Source organism: Cavia porcellus, unplaced genomic scaffold, assembly GCF_034190915.1.
Source record: "Cavia porcellus strain 051 isolate PalLab524CR breed Dunkin Hartley unplaced genomic scaffold, mCavPor4.1 scaffold_25, whole genome shotgun sequence".
NCBI classification, from domain to species: Eukaryota; Metazoa; Chordata; class Mammalia; order Rodentia; family Caviidae; genus Cavia; species Cavia porcellus.
Window position 1 is genome coordinate 47,628,476 of NW_026947508.1, and position 21,226 is coordinate 47,649,701.

General features: G+C 43.2%; 1 protein-coding gene across 1 annotated transcript; it reads right to left on the minus strand.

Moving 5' to 3' along the window:
* Positions 1 to 1,437: 1,437 nt before the first annotated feature.
* LOC106027986 (endogenous retrovirus group K member 113 Env polyprotein-like) lies at positions 1,438 to 15,552 on the minus strand. The gene is made up of 5 exons (XM_063235204.1): positions 12,429 to 15,552; positions 12,035 to 12,178; positions 9,176 to 9,362; positions 6,523 to 6,647; positions 1,438 to 3,939 (listed from the first exon to the last, which is right to left on the minus strand). Exons 3-5 carry the CDS (start codon positions 9,339 to 9,341, stop codon positions 2,881 to 2,883), a joined length of 1,350 nt encoding a protein of 449 aa, XP_063091274.1. The 5' UTR covers positions 9,342 to 9,362; positions 12,035 to 12,178; positions 12,429 to 15,552; the 3' UTR covers positions 1,438 to 2,880.
* Between the last annotated feature and the right edge of the window lie 5,674 nt (positions 15,553 to 21,226).

Below are 21,226 nucleotides of genomic sequence, written 5' to 3' on the forward strand. Positions count from 1 at the left end.
TGTTTTTTTAAATCTCATTTCCTAGGGTACTTTGAGCCCTCTTTTCAGTTCATCAGTTCATTCCTGTGGGAATGGTAATTTCTATTCCCCCTCTGCTGTACACTTCACCCACAGAGAGCACTTGTGAGCCAGTTTAGTTTAGGCCCCTAGGAGTCTGCACAAAGCGAGTTCTGGCTCAGGCTTCTGCTGTGTGGCTCATGCCCAGGGGGAGACCAGAGCTCCTGTTTGCTGTTCTCTTCAATACTTTCCAGATGAATGTGACAGGTGCTCAGGCAGGTTTGGTGACAAAATTTAAAAATGAGTCCAAATTTTTCCCTTTTGTCTTTCCTCTTCTCTCCCCTCTCCTGCCTCTTCCTCCTGCTTTCTTTCTTCACTTGTCCTCCCACTCCCTTTTTTCAGTTCTCTCTTTTGTGTGCTTTCTGTGCCCTGTTTTATTATTTCACGAGGATTGTGGATCTGAGGTAGCCGGGGTGTCGCTGTGTAGCCTCAGCCTCTTTAGATGGATGTTTTACTTGCAACTAAAGCTCTCTGCATCACGCCTAGTAGCTGTAACTGGCGAGTTCCCCAGTTGGCTTTAGAGCTTCTAGTTTGTCCTTTGTATCTGTTTTTGTCACACAAATACATTTTCTGTGATATTTTGATTCTGTATCAGCCACATTCCCAATGCATTGCACATGTCTAAGGAGAAACCAGTTACTCTTCTAAATTTGAATCTCAGGTAAGGAATTTATTCTGCAAGTGAGAGCTTCTGCAGAATTGTGAATTTTTTAGTAGAAATTCATTGTAACTCTTGTAATATCCAGGAGTGATGATGTAACCTGGGGTATCTTAGGAAAGTCCCAATACTTGACAGTGAACTATTGTGGACTTCAGAAAACAGAGTGGACCCAAAGCGCCCCATCCTGCAGTACCTGTTTGGAGGTGGCCTCATGAGACACTTGTGGAGAGGGGAAAGATCACCCTCATGCTTGCTCAGAGTTGAAGTGGTTGTCACTCCTCTTGTGGAGGACCCTGCCTTGTATGGAGATCAGTAGACCCATCGCATTTGGCTGGCTGAGGGGTGTGGTTTTGAATACAGTGAGAGTAAGACCATGTGGCAGATGGTTCCTTTCATCTGCTGCCTCTTGTAGTGTAGGAGTCAGTGGTCAATTCTTTTCCTCTAGTTTGTAACACATTTACAGATGTGACCTCAGATGGACCTCAGCTCCATCTCTGAAAGTGCAGAGTGAATACATGTGCCCCACATGTGCCTATCTGGCCAGCAGGCTCCAAGGCTAGGTGCAGGGGTAGCAGCTCCATGCACATAAGCACATGCACATAGACAAATGTCGTGAGTGTCTTAGAGCACTCTGAACTCCGGGCAAGGTAAACACGCACACACGCCTGATCGGGACACGGGGGGTACAGTGCTCGGAAAAGAAAGACAGGAGAGACACCTTTACTGTCTGCACCGCGTTACACTGCACTGCACGCACAATCTTTATTTTAGGATTCATATATAGTAAACCCGATCAGTTCACAGAGCCCAGATAATTAAGTGGTGAAAAGGCATTCTTTGTGGCAAGCTACAACGTGACAGACTACAATGTTTATTCTAAAACTATCTAAGTGAAGTAAATAATCACAACCAGTTCTCATAACTTCTCTAGCCCAGGAAGAAATTCATTAGCTCAAGAATGTTGTTAATTTGTCTGCTGTTAGTGTCACAAAGGGTGGCCAGCCACTTCCTCAAGACTTCTGCAAAACAAAGCCAGCTCACAGTATGGATTCCAGAGGGCGAGGGGTCTCACTGAGAACAGGCATTCCTATTCTACCTCCTTCTCGCATACCAGGGCGGCTATTGTAAATTGCAGGTTAGAGGGGGTTGGGCCTACAAAGTGACCTCATCCCCCACACTTCCTTCCTTTTTATTTTTTAACAATAATTTCCATAAGATCAGGTTATTAATAGTATTTCGTCTTATGCAGTAAAAATACACAAGAACTATGGCAATGAGAACTATAATTAAACTAAGTCCCATGCCACTTAAAGTGTGGGTTATGCTCTGCCAGATTCCTTTGGAATCTAATCCTTTCAAAGATTGAGCAAGCAATTGCGCGAATTGTGCCAGGGATTCATCATCATTTTGCTTTGCAAAATCCTTGTCAATTTGATTATGCAAAGATTCTATTTCCTCCTGGGCAGAGGTGTTTCCATTTAGATACATTCTAATCACTTCCCATTCATGTTCTGTTTGATTATAAGGTCGTTGGGTTATACAGAAAGTAGTTGAATTCCAATCACATTTTAAAAACACTTGATGCTGAAGAGCCAATATTTTTCTACCCATCCATTCAACTGTTTGTTTAAGGAGGTCTATTTGTTGTTGTAGTTTGGCGTTTATTTGCCACTGAGTTAACCAAAGTTCATGAGAATTCTCATGCCATAATTCTACAACATGTTTTTCTTGCAAAGAGGTTTGTAAAGCTATTCCTGAGACTGCTGCTAGGGAGGCTACAGTTATCAGACTTAACAGTACAGCAACCACTATTCCAATAAATCTTTTTGTACGTTTTAACAGATGTTTAAAAAATTCAGTAGTAACAGAAATTACTGGGTCTTGAGACCATGGTCGAGTTAAATTTACAGGCAACCAAATATGAGTTTTTTGTTGTAACAGCATAACTGTATAAGGCTTAGTGAAATTTAGTGTGCTATTTAAGCATGTAAACAATTGACAATTTAAACAAGTACAAGAAAAATGTGTAAAATTAAAAGTTCCCACTAAAAAGACATAAGGCAGAGGTGCACAAACAGTAATATTATACATTTTAAACCTAGTAAAATTATAAGTAGTAGATACAGATCGACTAGTCCCTGAATAGGAAACATTGTACAAGGTTACAGGTTGCATAGCGGCTGGAATCTTCCAAATATGATTTTGAAGGTGATGAGGGTATTCTTCGGCTGCAACAGCAGGGTTGCGATTCCACCATCTCCCCACCACAAAAGAGACGTCTTCTGAGGAAATATAGGAGCTCCGTCAGTTATTTTCTTTGGATCTGGAAGACTATACACAACAGAGAGATTACATCTTGTCTCATTCCATTCAGCACATCCATTAACGAATTTTCCAAATGGTCCCCAAATAATATACCCATCAATATTTTTAGCAAATTTTCCCATACATAGTTGCCAAATTATGGGATTATAAGAAATATTTTTATAAGTGAATTCAGGGCATACAGGAAATGTATTTATGTCAGGTGCTGTTAAATTTCTCCAGGTAACATTAAAGGTTTGAGCAGCCAAGGCTTGAAGCCTTGTCCTTTTGTTGCCTGCTTTTATTCCATGTTGAATCCAATACTGCCATCCCAGAGGGATGCAAGGCGGTTCCCCAATGCAAATAGGCCTTTGATTACCATAATAAGTAAAATTGAATAATGTCCCATCATCTTGATTGTGGGGGGTTAAATCAGCCCACGGTGCTGACAAAATTTCTCTAGGTGTGGTATAAAGTAAAATATCACTAGTTCCCCATTTTACAGGTTCTAATAAAGGGGGATTTGGAATATATGCCCAGTACGAATGTGGAGGTACCTCAGTCCCCGATGCAACGGTGAGCAAGGCACATAAAGCTAAAAACAAGTTTTCAGGGTTTAAAGGCTTTCCTGCTTGAAGGACAAGCCGTTGCCCTTCTATGGTCAATTTCTTTAATTGTCCCCATGTAGGGAGGGGATTTAAATTTGGTCGCTGTGAGCGGCGGGATTTTCTTAGCTGTAATCTGGCCATGGCTGCGATAGGAACAAGCTCAGCATCTTTAGCCTCTAGCTGGTTTCGCGCTCGCTTCTGAAGGCACGGTTCCGGTTCCTTGGGGAGTTGTCTCCGGGGCTGGCGAACAGGGTCTGGAGGCGCGGATCCTGATCCATCGTCCAGGGACCCACTGCTGAATTCCATTTTCTGTGGAGATATAACCAAAACCTTTCCCCTTATAGAGCAGTGTGCCCTTCTCCCATTCAGCCTCTGGAGCTGTTTTAGTCCAAATAGGTTCATTAATCACAAAGGGCTGTTGTTGCTGTTCGAAATGTCTTTCAGCTCTTGTTAATATTTCACCTTGTGGTAAATTGAGAAAATTTAAAATAAACAATGCTTGATGCAGTAATGTTTTTGGACTGTTTTGCAATTTAAACAGTATTGGTATCTGAATATCCTCCTGACTCCTCCTTTTTAATTTTTTAATTTGCAACTTAAGAGTGCCATGTGCTCTTTTAACAATAGCTTGACCCTGGGGGTTATATTTAATCTCTGTAATATGAATAATATTATGGAGATCACAAAATTGTTTAAATGTTCTGCTAGTATAAGCAGGTCCATTATCTGTTTTGATTTTAGAAGGAATTCCCATAACTGCAAAAGTCTCCAATAAATGTACAATAACATTTTTAGTGGATTCTCCCTGTTGAGCAGTAGCCCATAGAAATGAAGAATAGGTATCAATAACTACATGTACATAAGAAAGCCGACCAAAAGAAGGTACATGTGTAATATCCATTTGCCATAACTCATTAGGTTGAGTTCCTCGAGGGTTGAAATGAGTTGAGCTATACGTTCTCCCTTTAATAATTTATAATCTGTAAGTGAGGACATCAGAATTTGAATTTCTCCAGTATAATCTGCATCTATAATTCTTAAGTGAACCGTAATGCCTTTTTGATTTAAACTAGATCTACCCGTGAGCAAGCCAAAAGTTCCCGCAGGCAGGGGACCAAAAATTCCTGTAGGAATTCTCACGGGAGATTGTCCTCCTCTTAATTCTACATCTTTTAAGGCTGGTATGTCCACTGCGGCGCTGTGTTGGGTGGCTGGCTGTAGGGAGAATACGGTAGATTTACCCCATTGATTTGTCCGGGGCCCGGGGTAGGGCCCGCTCTCCCGTTTCCCTTCTGTTCAGCTGAATTAACTTGTTTACTCCTGCATTCACGAGCCCAATGATTTCCCTTCTTGCATTTTGGACATAAGCCAGGAGCTCTAGATCTCTTTTTTTGATCATTGCCTACAAGTTTTGGACAGGCCCTCTTTACATGTCCTGTCTGACCACAATTAAAGCATTTTAAAGACTGTTCCTTTTTAGATTGCCAATTAGTCCACGTGGTTGCCATGGTTTCAGCAAACAGTTGCATTTTCCTAGATTCTGAATTTAAATCTTTACATTGTTTTATAAAATTGTCAATCGTTCCAGTATCTTTTATTGGAATTAAAGCCCTTTTGCATTCATCATTAGCATTTTCAAAAGCTAACATTTTTAAGAGATGCTCTTGTAAGTCTTGTCCCACTACTGTTTTTTCTATAACATTTTGAAGTCTTGCAACGAACTCAACATACGGTTCATTGGCTCCTTGCAGAACTTTAGCCCAAGATCCATATTCTGATCCTTTAGACCGTATTTTATCCCAAGCTTTTAAAGCAATATCTTTTAATTGAGCATGAATCTCTCTTGGAGCTCCTGCCTGATGCTCAACAGTATCAAAGAAACCTGTACCAGAGAGCATGGGATAAGAAATGAGTCTAATATTAGGATCTCGATCGTCAGCATTTTGTCTTGCCTTTTCCGCACAACCTTCCATAAACCACATGTGCCACTGTAAATATTCTGGCTCCTTTAAAAGAATTTTGGCCAAGGCCTTCCAATCATAAGGAGCAAGATTACCATACTGATCTGCTACCGACGTTATTAATTCTTTAGTGTAATGAGCCTGAGGGCCATAAAGGGTTACAGCCTTTTTTAATTTTGCTAAATCATCTATATTAAATGCTTCCCATCTAGGGGGAACTGCCGCTCCATCTATTGGCTGCGGCCTGATTACAGGGAAAGCAAAGGCAGGCTTTTCCTCATCAGAATCCCCTAATTTTGGTAGATCAGCCAAAGCTAGCTTGGCTTTACTCCAATTAGGGTTAGATGGAGGAGGTGCAGAGGGAACTACAGGCGGGTTCTGCTTAATGGAGAGTTGTTTCACCTCTTGTGTTAAATGCTGTATAGCCTGTAAAATTGGGCGATTGTCATAATTTGATATTGCTGCGGCAGCTAAAGCTGAGTCGGCTGTAGTGGATTTTACTTTTAGTTTGGACGCCTTTTCACTACTTAAAGCGATAGCGTCATTTTGAACTACATTTTGCTCCTCCTCTGTGAGGGGCAATTCCTGAATAACTGGCTTAATTTCTAGTTGAAGATTTTCTACAATATGTTCATCTTCCATAGCTTTTAATAAAGAGTACACAACCGACCAAATAGCCCAAAAACGTAAAGGAATCTTTTCCTCCTGTTGCATAGCCCTTTCTATACTAACCCTTGCCTTCCTCCATACTTCTACATCCAAAGTTCCTTCATCTGGAAACCAAGGATTATATTCTTTAATTGTATCAATACACATATCCAAGTCAGCTGACCTGAGCGATATGCCATATATAGATAATAAATGTTTAAGAATTTTTAAGAAAGGAGAGGAAGCAGATTGTCCCATTTCCCCGTAATAAAATTATACTTACCTTCCTAAGCGACCTTCGGAGTCCCTGAATTCGGGCGCCACTTGTCGTGAGTGTCTTAGAGCACTCTGAACTCCGGGCAAGGTAAACATGCACACACGCCTGATCAGGACACGGGGGGTACAGTGCTCGGAAAAGAAAGACAGGAGAGACACCTTTACTGTCTGCACCGCGTTACACTGCACTGCACGCACAATCTTTATTTTAGGATTCATATATAGTAAACCCGATCAGTTCACAGAGCCCAGATAATTAAGTGGTGAAAAGGCATTCTTTGTGGCAAGCTACAACGTGACAGACTACAATGTTTATTCTAAAACTATCTAAGTGAAGTAAATAATCACAACCAGTTCTCATAACTTCTCTAGCCCAGGAAGAAATTCATTAGCTCAAGAATGTTGTTAATTTGTCTGCTGTTAGTGTCACAAAGGGTGGCCAGCCACTTCCTCAAGACTTCTGCAAAACAAAGCCAGCTCACAGTATGGATTCCAGAGGGCGAGGGGTCTCACTGAGAACAGGCATTCCTATTCTACCTCCTTCTCGCATACCAGGGCGGCTATTGTAAATTGCAGGTTAGAGGGGGTTGGGCCTACAAAGTGACACCTCATCCCCCACAGACAAACAGAAATGGACACACACAAATACACATGCACACACATACACACACACACACACACACTTTCCTGGTCATGCCTAGGGGCTAAGATATAGCAGAGCTCACCTGTCAGCAGAATCTGCTGTTGGAGAGGGAAGCACACCTGTCCTGGGCTGGGATCTACCACTCTCCTCACATAAGTACTAATTCATTTTTAGAAAACCTAGAAAAATACTTCTGTCATATAACTTTCTCAGCAAGAGAATTCTAGAGTTTGCTTCACTTGCTCTGCTTTGTTTTGTGTTTTCCTTTACCAACTTTATTTATTTATATTTAATGTGGTCCAGTATTTTGATCTCTCGTCCTTTTTTTATTTCTATGACTCATTTTCTTATTGTTGTATTATGCTGTTTATTTTATCATTTTTTCAGTCCCCTTTTAAGCTTATTATATTATCAAATTCATCTTTATTAATTTATGTGTTTCTAGTTCACTCTGCACTATTTTGACCCTTTTTTATTTCTACAGTTGATACATTTGTTAAATTAAATTGATTTTTTACTGTATTTCCATATCTTGATGGGTACTGATGGAAAGACAGAGCTTTACATAACCATAAATTCCCTAACTACTGTTGATCCATGTTAGATATTCCTTGAGAATTCTCTTGCCCCTTTGGATCTTGTTATGTTAGTGGGTTCTGTGGCATTCCTGTGACAAATGAGGGGTCATTTCCTGTTTTCAAGTCACTCCTGCATTCTGATGAGGTCAGATTCGTAAATGAATTGGGTGTTCAGTTGTGCCCACTGGATTGGTGGGGAACATGTGATACAGCCTAGTGCATACATGGCCAGGATCATTACTAATCTTGGTGTTAGCCTTCCATGATGCACCCTTCCTCCATATTGCAATTGGGTCTGATCCATACTTGAAAGTGAAAAAGGTACCTCTTTAACTCTGATCCTTCCTGAGTAGTAGGCTGGGTCTCCCAACCTGTAAACCAGACTGACACCACCTCATCCCCTAGTGAACCTTACACAATAAGCAAAAAAAGGTAGATAGAGTACAAATGTTATACACCAATTGCATCTTATTAACCATCTCAGGTTTACATCCAAATTGAAAAAAAAAAAAGAATAGAATTTGCAAAGCTCAAGGAACCTGTGGAAGTCAGCCACATCCTCTTTATGTGGCAGAGTCTGCACAGAACATAGGTCCCCATGCTCTTTTGATTTTCTACTTAGTCATGCACAGAGGCCTTTTCTGCACTCTGCTGTACTAATAAACTCTTCTGGTGTGCCCAACATTGCAGGTGACCAGCTGGACCTTCCAGGCCGGGAGGATTTTTCTCAGGGTTGCATCACTGGGGGAGGACATCCTATTCCTTGATAACAGTAATAAACTCCAGCCTCCTCACCCTGACCTCTGCAGATTTTGAGTGTGAAATCGTTTCTTGATAAGCTGCTAATGCACCTTTCTAGGACCGAAGAGTGCTTTTTGAAAACCTGAAAAATCATGCCTTGTGGAGCCTGGTATGGCTTATGTACCATTATCTCAAATAGATGATTCCATCACTATGCTCAAGACTCTGTTTGGAACTAGAGGAGAAGGAGCCTGGTTCTCCGGGTGCCAAAGAGAGTGAGAGAGAGTGGGGTCTTGGCATCTGAATATCTCCTGTGGACCCTTAATCATTGGATAGAAAGACAAGGTCATGTACAGGCATGATGATTCATTTTCATATTGTCTCCATTATTTCATATTTGAAGCTAAATTATTTTTGCGATTTTCATATATAGGAAAAAGTGTTCACTTATAATAAAGTATCCAACATTTGCACCCACTTGAGAATTAATGTGGATCATCCTTCTCTTTCATTGTGACATCATCACCTCACCATAGCTCCAACTCCAGTGGAATTTTCCTCACTCACACAGACCTCAAGCTCTTGTTCTCACCCTGTTCCTGAAGGATGCAGTCTCTCACATGGAGAGAACAACACAGGTAACAGTGGGACCCCATCCCACTCACTCATTCTCCATCCTCATCTCCCTCCATCCTTACCAGGGATGCAGAGCATTACCAGCTCCAGGAAATGAGCAGGGAGCCTCATTTTGAAATGCTGAAATGAGGGTCCAGATGAATCAAGACAGGTTGAGTTTTTATCTGGAACTTGAAGGGAAGCCTCCTGGTGGGCATAGTAAAGGGCAGGATGGGAAGCCTCTCCCATGAGCAAAGTTGCTTCAAATCTCTATATTTGGGGAAAATCAGAAGAGCAAAGTCCATGTGCTGTCCAGCACTAGGAGGAAGGATCCCATTTCTAAAGGCCCTGTCCATACTGCAGCATGGTGCCTCAGTGCTCTTCCCCAGTAAGGAAACCACTGCCTCCTCCAGTTACTGCTCAGCACAGCAGCTTTGTGCTAGTGACAACATGGAGCCTGGAGAGGGCTTCTGGCAAATGTGGTTTAGAGGTGAACTATTGAGATGTTAGTCTTCATGGGCACAAGGGTTACACACCATGGGGCACTGCTGTCAACAGAATTTTCCAGGAATATAAAAAAAAATTTCTGTTTCAGATAGAGAATTAGGTGTCCTGTTGAAGGCAAGTGGAGAAAGAGACAATGATTGTGCATTAGGTAATCAATACATAATTCCCAGGCAGTAGTTTAATTGATGAATATCCTGTCTTACTTATCTCCACAGAGAGATGTTAATATGAATACGAACAGATATTAACATGTAAATGGGTATACTATAAACATATGTTTGTATAGAAATACATCTCTCTATATGTTTTTACATGTTAATCCGTATCTTTGTACACAGACATGAAGGAATATGTATCTATAAATGTATATATATATATATATATATATATATATATATATATATATGGCTATATATAAATGCATATATGTACATTCCAATGTACTAGATTAATTAAAATTGTTCTTAGGGGGGTAATTCCTTTGAAATCTTTCTTAATTTGGGGAATTTTGAGACACAATCACACTTTGTAGTTCGTCCTGGCCTTGAGTTCACTGTGCAGCCCAGGCTAGGTTCAAACAGGTCAGCTACATATCCTCATTCCATCAGAAACTGCTCACTCACTGTACAGACACCCAAGGGTCTGTGGTTAACTCACCAGTTCAGTCACCATGGGTTTGGAAGACATTTCACTGCTACTAACAGCAGCTTATAAGCTGAAGACATAACATAATGTCTGCAACCAGTGTTGTAGTCATTCTCCCCGTTTGATTCATCCTGGAGCATCTTGAACTCATTTTAGTGTCTATCCTGCTGTTTGCTGGCCATGTGACATGGGAGGTGCACTCTCTCCATCTACCTAAAAACTGTATCCCATTCCTTCTGATAAGAATGGTGACAAGGTTTAGCAGAAAATTAAATGGACTGGTGTGCCTTACATACTTTATTATGAAAGATTCTTACAGAAAAACTAAGTAAAGACATCCACATTACTTTTCCATTTCTACAGAAAGATTTCACATGAATTCACTTCTTGAACATGCAAAAGTCATCATGTTACACTTCTGCAGGTCAGAAGTCCAACTCAGTGTTCAGTGTGATAGAGCCAGGATGCTGTCAGGATGCATTCACTCTGGAGGATCCAGGAGGGAATCTGTCCTTTTAAAGTCCTAGAGGTGTCCCAGAGCCTGTGTCCCTCATATTCTTACTCCCAACATTTCCTCCTGGCCCCTCTCCAGGTCATACCTCTGTGTGTGGCCTCCCTGTGTGCTGTCCAGATGTCAGTACTGAGAAACTTCAGTCCACAGGAAAGAAGGGTAAGATTTTGTGTTACAGAGATTCTGCTTTGCATTTTTTCAACATCAGTTAATTAAAAATATTCCATTGTTAAGGAGGAAAACTTTGTTCCCCTGTGGGAATAATGAGCTAGCTGGTTCCATTTATGCATCCATTTTCAATTGCAAATCAGCATTGTCTGTTCTAAGACAGCGAAGACAGTGGGTTTTAAAGTTGTTTTTTCTATAAAGTGGCCATTGTTTGCTTGCTTAGTGTGTACCAGGAGAACAGACATATTGAGTGGCACCATGGAGAGCCCATGATGATGTTTTCAGTGTGGTGTAAAGATACAATGGGATGCACCAAGGTGAGATCCTCACCTCCAAAGGAGCTATCTATGGAATTATGACAGCAGGAATGACTGATATACTTTATCCAAAATTAAAAACAAATGTGTTCCCTAGAAAACACAGCAATTTAAATAGTTTGTGGTGTTCACATTGAAGGAAAGTTCTCTATGAGTATCTGAGACATCTAGAGCATTTATGCAGGGTGCAGGCAGCAGTGAGTCTCAGGTGAGTTTGTTGTGGGTGAACAGAGTGCACCCTGGAAAGCCAATGGGTACTTACTGGTCCTAACTTAGAGCCAGAATATGTTTTTCGACACACAGTTACACATGTGTCAAAATCAATAGTATTGTATACTAGAAATGTGGCTTTTTATAAATGTAAAATTTATCCATATCATCCTGTCTTAAAAAGGAAAAAGTTCTGTGACTGTGGCTCTGCTGTAGCACTGAGCATTATGGAAGCCCATACGAGGAAAATAATGTATTGATTTGTGCAATTATTATCTAAGGGAACTGTTATTCTCTATGGCTAACTTTTTTTCTTGTACAAATGTTGAAGATCTTTTGTTTTGGGGACTTTCATGGGAGCTGTTAAGTACTGAGTTGGGTAATATTTTCATTTAAAGTTTCATTAAAATTCAAAAATGAGGATTGTATGATCCTTTCTTGTACAGATGGTAATTCTGCATACACAGTGTTAAATGGAGATGCTTGAGTCTGGCCTCAGGCTCTGGTATGCAATCTACCCAGTGGACCCAGCAGTTGGCTTCCTAGCAGCTGGCCTTGAGGATGTCACCCTCTTGCTGACTCACCTTTGTTGTGGGGCTCTGCAGATCCTGCTGCTGTCTGAGAGCAAAGTAGAGCAATACGGTGCTGAGGTCTTCATTTTCAACCAAAAATTTTCACTATCCTGTTAAGGCTGGACTGTGTGCTTCTCTGCTCAGAGGTTTTCTTCCCTGTGGAGGAGGCACGGCCATCACTTCAGATCCAGAATGAGACCCTCAGTTCTTCATCTTAGCCATTCTGTGTAAGTCAGGGAATTTTCCCCATGCTATGATTTTTCATTTGAATGTAGGAATGATCCATCTCTCACGTTAAACGTGAAATAATAATAAAAATTCTTTATTCCAAAACAAAGAGAAATGCACATCAAGTCCAGTCTGTCCTTAAAGTATTCATTAGTTTCTCTTTTTTGTCCTGACTTACTGTCATAGCTCCTAGGCCCCCTGGTTAGGCACATCCTTGGCTGCTGTGATTGAAATTTGGTGAAGTCTGAACACTCCTCATGTCCCATTGATGTCCACAGATTGAGATGAGTATGGTCTCATGATGGATGAGGATGGAAGTTTTCTTCTGTCTGTTTTCTTGTGGATGTTTAAGACTGACCCAGCACCTCCAAATTCTAGTGAAGCACTATGCAACTGAGCTGTACCTGCAGTCCCAGATTTGAGATTTTTCTCATTTCTGCAAGGCGATACAATGTGATCAGCCCTGCCTGCTCTCTGCTGTCTAACCTTGTGTCCTATTGGGTGTCCTTTTCTCACAAATGCCTCTTCTCTGGGTCTGGTTTATGACCCTGAGATTGCTGAATTCTTCTCCTGCTCATGGCCTCATGACTCATTATTTCATTGCACAGTTGCTATTTCCCTTGGTAATCAGGCTTCAGTTCGTTCCCCATTTTGACTACGACCCAGGTGAGAGTCTGGTGTAGCTTTTTCTCTTTTGAGAGCTGGACCTGAATGTTGAGGACTTTAACCATGAGAGTCTTTCATCACTGGTGGTGACTAGAAGCCCTGAGTTTTTCCACATGGATCACATTGTTCTCAGGGATGATCTGCAATTCACAGTGAAACTGCCTCTCACTTTCATAAAATCCTCCATGTCCTTTGAGGCCCTGGTATTTGGGACAGCCTAGGATGAAGCCAGTGAGGCATTTGCTTTGGTTGCAAAACTGAAGAAAGTGCCCACATCTCTGTCACTTGTATGATAAACTTTAATGCATCCAAAGGCCACTTGATATGAAAAAATCAGAATTGTAGGTGAAAACTGATAGAGTTACTTCCAAAAGATGAAAAATATTAACAAAAGATGAGAAATATAAAATAAAAAGCGGCCTTTATTCTGAGAACACGGAGAGAGATGACTGGCAACCCCCACCGCTGGCGTCCGGCGATCTCTCCGGCAGACACGCGGCGTGGGGGCCTGTAAATAACCTCGGTTTGGGGTGGAACCTAAGGCGGGCATTAGGGATACACAGGTAGCCCATTGGTCCTAGGTTTGGCGCCATATGTAAATTCCCAGGGGCGGGAAGATGGCGTCACAGGTAACTTCCTAGGGGCAGGGCAAGATGGGGCTTCCTGCTTCCGGTTGTGGCTTTCCTGGCTACAGTGTCCTGTCTGGGCCAAACCTTTCATATCCCGTCTTATGGTTATTATGAAAAGGGGCAAAGCTTTCTCTCTTTAACTACTTCCTGCTGGCAAAGGGCGCTGTACTGGAGCCTAGGGGAGTTGACGGGATGAAGGTTGATGCCCAGGTAGACGCTGGTACCAGGTGTTTTGGCCAGGACAGCTTCACTGGTGAATGCACGTATGTCAGACTGGAAAAACAAAGAGACAAGATGTTATGAGGAGACATGGCACTGTCATATTTAAGGACCCAGGTGAGGTAAAGGGAAAGGTGCCTTTGATTTAGACATATCATTCTATCAGGACCATGTTGAGGTAGAAACATTTCCACGGTGAGGCAGAATTCTGAAAATTAAACGTGGGGTTAGGAGGAGTGGAGTTATGAGAGGTGATTACTCCCCCATCTGAAAGCATAAAAGTTAAGACGGTAGGTTGGTAAGGCTTGTCTCTGGTATGCATGATGTTGGAGTCTGTAGGCAATACTGCTAAAGAGTCCTGCTGTAAAAATGATCATTAATAGAATGTAAGAAATTAGGAACCAAAGTGGATAACAAAACATGACTTAGCCTGTTAACTGTGGCTGCGAGGCCTTTGTGAGACGGAGACAGGTAGGAGACAGAAGATGAGATGACCACTCAGAATGATCAGATTTAGGGCTGGGAGGGCACCTCTTAGCCTGAGTGATGTGAAACCAGGATGGCAGTCTAGCAACTTTGATTTAGGCATGGGTCACTGTAACCTGGTTGTAGTCCTTGGAATGATTTGCTGTAACAGAACTTTAGCAAGTATGAGAAAGGCTTTTATGTATCCTGAAAAAGTATAAACCAAGTGAGAAGACTGGGACCTGCACAAAATAGGCCCTGTTTGTAAATGACATAGGTTGACCATCAATACCCCATCATAGAGACTGAGGACTTAATATAGCAGCCTGAAAACTCAGGAAGAACTCTGTATATATGGCCTCTATGTCCACAAATATAGAGAATGTCTTACCTGAGAGTTTTGTGCGACTTGGAATCTGAGACGGACACCTTAAAGGGGGCTGTTGTTGCCCTGAACTTCCTCAGTCTTCAGCAGCGATTTTCTGTCGGTGATGAATCTGGCAGTGTCGACATTTCCTATGAGGGCTAGAACTTAGGATGGCTTACCCACTCTCTGGTGGCTAGGACAGTCCAGTAGCCCTGGAGTAAGGTCTCAAAGAATGCCAGGGTGGGGCATTTTCTTGCCCAGTATCTTCTGCTGCATTTGAGCGTGGTCCATGGAGGGGGCAGGCAGCTCCACCTTGTGTAGGTTTACCTGTCTCAGAACTCCAAGTGTCACAAGTGTTAAAAATATAAAAAACCATATTAAGATCTCTCTAAGGTTTGAAGGTCAAGTTTTGCCTTTTTGTTTGGGATTTGGACTATAGTAGAATTAAGTAAGCATGCAGGAATTTAATATTGGCATTTTGGATTAGAGAGCAGGCTTTATCTGGATGGCATATCGCTTTTTTTTATAGGGTGACATGTAGAATTAACAAAGCTTTAGTCTGCCAAACAAGGCTTTAATGGAAACATTTTGCAGTAAAGGTTTAGCAATCTTATGAATAAATCAAAACTGATCTAATACTGTCAAATTTTGAACACATTTATTTTTAAAGTTGTTATTTGCAGTAGTATGAACCAAGACAAATAAAATAAAACTTTAAAGAAAACCCTTGTCTTGAAAGACAGCTAGTGGTTCCCAGCAAAAAGGAATTTATTACCTTAGTTGTTAAACAGGAGATTGGTGAAGGCTTTGATTGATAAGCAAGGCTGGTAAAATTATCAGGTGGCCAATAACCTTGATTAAATGGTTTGAGAATTGTAATAAAAAAGCATCTTTTGAGTGGAGCCAAATTGTAAAAAAAGCATTCCTGTGCAGAGCCGCTGAGCTGCTGTTTCGCGGCGCTCCGGCAGAGCACGCCCAGTGGGTGGGGCAAGCGCTGGGATGTAGCGCGCAGGGGCGGGCTCAGACTGCCCCCGGAAACGTGTAAGATGGCGGCGGTGACGAGGACGGCGCACAGGGGAAGGAGGGGCTGGGACGGCGCATGGGGGAGGGGCTGGGAGGCGGCCCGACACAGCGCGCGAAGCTGGAACTGCTTGCAGGGCGTGAGGATTAGAAAGCCAATTTAGGAACACAGCTGGGTTTTGATTAGCCTCCTGGACCTGTTTTAAAAGTTTGTTATAGTTAGTATGCTTGTCCTGCTCTGGCACAGATATAGGCCCAGAGTCATTATAAACGTCCTTAAAATGTAAATCATAACAATTAGTAATGAATTCAAATTGCCTGATATAATTCTGTGGGTCAACAGAAAAGCTACCTAATTTATGGACAGTCTGGGATAGATCAGAAAGGGAAAAAGGCACATGGATGTTAACAAGTCCCTCGGGGCCAGCTTGTTCCCGAAGCGGTAGCAGAGCCTGAGGAGATTCCGGAGCAGAGGGCCACTGAGCAGCCATCCTTCCGGTAGGCGCATGTGAGCAATCATCTGTAGAGCGGCTACAGAGCTGCTGCCGGTCACCCTGGGAAACATGAGCAGATGGCGTCTCACTGTGTGCCTTGCAGCTAGAGGACTGCTGTCGGCAGCACAATGAAGCATCATGTGCACTGCAACAGGGCGGCTGTTGTAGTTCACAAGAGGAGCCACAAGGAGACGCCTGTTGACAGTGAGGGCCCTGGAAACATGGCGGCGCCCTGTCACGTGACCCAAAACATGGCGGCGCCTGGGAATATGGCGGCGCCCTGTCACGTGGCCCGAAACATGGCGGTGCCTGGGAACATGGCGGCGCCCTATCATGTGACCCGAAACATGGCGGCGCCCTGTCGCCATGTGGCCCTCCGGAACATGGCGGCGCCATGCCACGTGGCAGAGGGTTGCAACATGGCGACTGTTCCCTGCGCAAGCTGGAACAATCACGCGACCTGCTGGAAGGATATAGCGACCGAGACCTAGTATGGTGGGCAGAGGGTGAGAATGCTGTAGGGGATACAGAATTCTCAGGAGAGGAAGTCGGAGACTGCGAGGAAGCGCTAACAGAGGGATTAGAGCTGCTGGGAGAGTTATGGGTCCCGGAAGGCAGAGAGGGAGCCGATCGCACAGTGGGAGGTATCTGCGACAGAGAGGGATTAGAGCTGCTGGGAGAATCAGGCATAGGGGGAGGAGAGAGTGGCCCGGCGGGAGGTAACGGCAGGGAACGAGTTTGGTGGTAGGCAGGCGGTGGCCGGGAAAACGGATGGCAGGAAGGAAAAGTTTGCGGCACAGTAGACTTAGCTAAAAGTATCTCAGCGGGAGCACAAGACTTAATGAGAGATGGGCGTGTTCTCAGAATAAGAAAGGCTTGGACATAAGGGAGTTCTAATAACTTGTTGCCAGCTTGACAAAAATCGTACAAGTTCCTGAGAATGCAGGGGTCAAATGTTCCTTGCTGAGGCCAAGGCTTGCCGATAAGCGGGTAGGTTGGCCAGACCTCCTGGCAGTAAAAAGTTAGTTGTTTAGTTTTTATGGTACCTTTAATTTTTAGAGTACGTAAATTGGAAATTAGGCATTTTAAAGGTGTCTTTTGGGTGTTAGAAAATACGTTCCCCATGACTGATTCAGGCAAGAAAAAAACCGGAGGTCCAGAAAAAAGTCGTCACTTATTTGTGGTACCACGCGGCGGCTACGGTTCCAAACCATAAACTCCAGTCGTCACTGAGAGATTTACGAATGGAGTCTACGTGGGGTCAGTAACAGTTTTGCCCGTGAAAGCGCAAGGCTTTAAGGGAAGTGAGGCATTCTTTCAGTGTGGGCGGTCCCAAAAATCTCTGCTTTGGGCTATCCGAACCCAAAGAATGTGAGAGATTTTGTGGGCGCAGGTTTGCCCAGAAAGAACCCTGCCCTGGGCGGTCCTAAGGACGTGAAAATGCACAGACCCACGCAGACGGGGAGAACATTCCACTGGGGCTGCCCAGTGCGAAAAGTTCCCCGGGGAGTGCTCACCTGAAATCAGTCTGGCCGATGCGGAGTGCAGGCGGCTGGCGACAGGAACGTCTCGGGAGAGGAAAAAGCTCGGGATTAATCCAGGATGGTATCTGGTTATCGGCGAGGAAACTCTGGGTATGTGGCCCAAGAGTTAGTTGCCTGCCGATCGAGTCACGGCAACAAATGATAGAGTTATTTCCAAAAGATGAAAAATATTAACAAAAGATGAGAAATATAAAATAAAAAGCGGCCTTTATTCTGAGAACACGGAGAGAGATGACCGGCAACCCCACCGCTGGCGTCCGGCGATCTCTCCGGCGGACACGCGGCTTGGGGGCCTGTAAAGAACCTCGGTTTGGGGTGGAACCTAAGGCGGGCATTAGGGATACACAGGTAGCCCATTGGTCCTAGGTTTGGCACCATATGTAAATTCCCAGGGGCGGGAAGATGGCGTCACAGGTAACTTCCTAGGGGCAGGGCAAGATGGGGCTTCCTGCTTCCGGTTGTGGCTTTCCTGGCTACAGTGTCCTGTCTGGGCCAAACCTTTCAAAAACAAGATCTTCCTTGTGAACAAATAAATGTCAATAAGGGTCGTGTGATATTGTGGCAATATGATATTGGTAAGATTATTTGATTCATGATGCTGGTAGTGTTTCTGTCACCAGTTCTGATCAGTGGCTGGGTTGATAGCCACATTGCATGTGTGTATTGCAAGGTCGTTAGAGTCCAAGACACTTGATTTCTGAAAGGTGGAGAATGGCTTGTGTGCTGTGTTTAGCTGGCGCGGGGATGTGTGCGAGTGTTAATTCTAATGACTGCAAGAGCACTGGATCACTTTAGGAGGAGGAGGGAAATGATGTTTCACTAGTGTTCTGTATGAGCCTGTTTTCTGTAACTAAAAGGCAAATAATGAACAGATTAAATGCCTAAAACTTCCTGAGATACCTGTGACACTTCTGCAGTAGTTGAACCAGAGCATAGTGTTGTAAGCAAAATAGTGCAACAAATCTTAGTTTGAAAGTGATTGAACAATGTCCCTAGAAACTTTCAGTGCATGAAGCTGACCAGAAGAGGGCACCACATGCACATTCACGTACTGTAGGTGAAACTTTCAGTATCTGGCTGTGACCCTACAAGTGAAATTGGCACATTTTGTAGCAATCAGACCCAGGGGGAAATTTCCTTGGAGTGTAATATAGGTTAAGTTTACAATTGCAAAGTGAAAAATGGTTCCATTAATGTTATTTTTGCCCTGGGGCATTAATCTCTCTGACTTCTTTTCTAATTTTTTTTTTCTTTATCTTAGTAGCCATTTCTTCTTGACCTCCCCTGTGGATCTGTCTTCATCTCTTTGCATTGCACACTGGGCTACCATCCTGGTCTCAGTCTGCTTTCATTTGTTTCGCTCACCTTGTCCTTTGGAATTGGTCCTCCTAGCTCAGTGTAGTTCCCTGATCTCCAGAATCCCTCCTGTGCCTCTGGGTTAGGATAGTGCAAGCTGGAGGCTGGGAACTCCTCACAATTCTAATCTGCGCCCTCATATATCCTAAGTCTCCCCTGCTGCTCACTGTTGCTTCCCTTCAACTCTCCTGTTCTCACAATATATGGTTTGAAATTCTCTGGTTGTTCAGTTTCAAACCAATGGAACAGGCATCCTGAATTTCACCTTGTTCTCACACATCACATCCAGAAAGACAACGCAGTTCATTTGTTTTGCCTTTAAAATATAGTCATCTGTCTACTTTCACTACAGCATCTGGGGGATCAATATCCTGCATGAAGACCTTGAGGTGAAGAGTGTTCATCTCTTTCTCTTCCTTGTCACTGGTTCTTTTTGCTCAGCTGTCTTCCTCAATCTCTCTTCTGGTCAGAGGAGCTGCACCTTGTTGTTCTGATTCTCCAAACTCTTCCTCTCACACAGAGCAATCTGTACTGTGCTGTTCCCCAGACAGAAGTGCAGGAGGGCAGCTGGGCCTCCCCAGGCAGGGAAGTTTGTGTTCCAAGCTGTAGCACCATGGGAGCTTCATGTGTACCTTGCACAAATTTTTTTGTGATTTTCATATATACTAAATGTGTTCAATTACAATAAAGTACTGAGGATTAGAACCCTTCTTGAGAATTAATGTGCATCATCCTTTTCTTTCTTTGTGACATGGTCACCTCACCATAGTCCCGACTCCAGTGGAATCTTCTTCATTCACACAGACCTCAAGCTCTTGTTCTCATCCTGTCAAGAAAAGCTGCAGTCTCTCATGTGGAGGGAACAACACAGGAAACAGTGGGACCCCATCGCTCTCAATTGCTCTCCTTCCTTTTCTCCCTCCATCCTTATCAGATATGTACAGCATTAGCAGCACCAAGAACTGAGCGAGGAGCCTCATTTTGACATGCAGAAGTGAGGATCCAGATGACTGAAAGCAATTTGAGCTTTTATCTGGGACTTGCAGGAGAAGGCCTCTCTGGGGACACCATGGACATGCCCTGGTGGGCACAATGAAGGGCAGAATGGGAGACCTCTCCCATGAAAAATGTTGTTTCAAATCTCTATATTGGGGGAAAGCAATAGAGAAAAAGTCCATGTCATCTTCAACAGCAGGTGGAAAGACCTCATTGTGAAAGGTTGATCCATACTGGAACTTGGTGCACAATTCTCTTCCCCGGTAACAAAATCATTGTCAGCTCCAATTACTGCTCAGCAGAGCAGCTTTGTGCTAGTGACAGCATGGAGCCTGGAGAGGGCTTCTGGCAAATGTTTTTTCCAGGTGAACTATTGAGATATTAGTCTTCATGAATCCAGAGATAAATCTCCATTAGAGCACTACTGTCAACAGAATTTGTCAGGAAGATAAGAAAAAAAAATTTGTTTCCACCAGAGAACTAGGCGTCCTGTTGAAGGCAAGTGGAAAAATGGTAAATGACTGTGCCTTAGGTAATCAATATACAAATCCTGGGCACTCGTTTAACTGATGAATGTCCTGTCCTGCTTATCTCCATAGAAAGATGTTAATATGAGTATGGTATTTATTAACATATAAATAGGTATACTATAAATATGCATATGTAAATGTATCTATATACGAGTGTTTATATGTTAATTGGTGTATTAGTCAATGCTTTACTAAAGAGAACAAATACAACACAAGATATATATAGATGTATAAAAACAACAAGATTGGCTTATGATGGTCAGCCACAGAGTTGTGTGCGGAAGCATGCAGAGGGTGTCTGAACACTGGAGGCCCAAGGATTGAATCCAAGGTCTGGAGTTCACCCTAATGTCCTGTGAAAGTCCACACCAGCAGGCTGATGGGTTTGAAACAGAAGGCCAAAGGCTGTATGATGAGGAGCTAAAGAGTCTTGCCAGAAAGCTGGAGTCTACACTGAAAGCCAGGAGATGAGGTCCAAACCAAAGGTAAAGACTGGATCTTCTCCCAAGAATGGAAGGCACTCACCCTTTCTCCTTCCCTTTTACATATCTCCAAGTGATGAGCCACCCTAGGGATATCTTCTTCTATATCCTTGGGTGTAGAGTTGCTAAATCCATCCAGTTAAGCCTCTAAATGTCTCAAGTTAACCACTACAATCCACCCTGTGTCAACTTGGCAGTCACACACATT

Excerpts from the sequence above, each read along its gene's own strand:
- LOC106027986 (XM_063235204.1), bottom strand. The coding sequence starts at position 9,341 with ATGGGAGAGGCTTCCCATCCTGCCCTTTACTATGCCCACCAGGAGGCT. Across the intron at positions 6,648-9,175 it reads GGTAATGCTCTGCATCCCTG|CACTGTACCCCCCGTGTCCT; the intron begins GTAAGGATGGAG and ends TTCTTTTCCGAG. Across the intron at positions 3,940-6,522 it reads TCCGAAGGTCGCTTAGGAAG|AAAATGGAATTCAGCAGTGG; the intron begins GTAAGTATAATT and ends ATATCTCCACAG.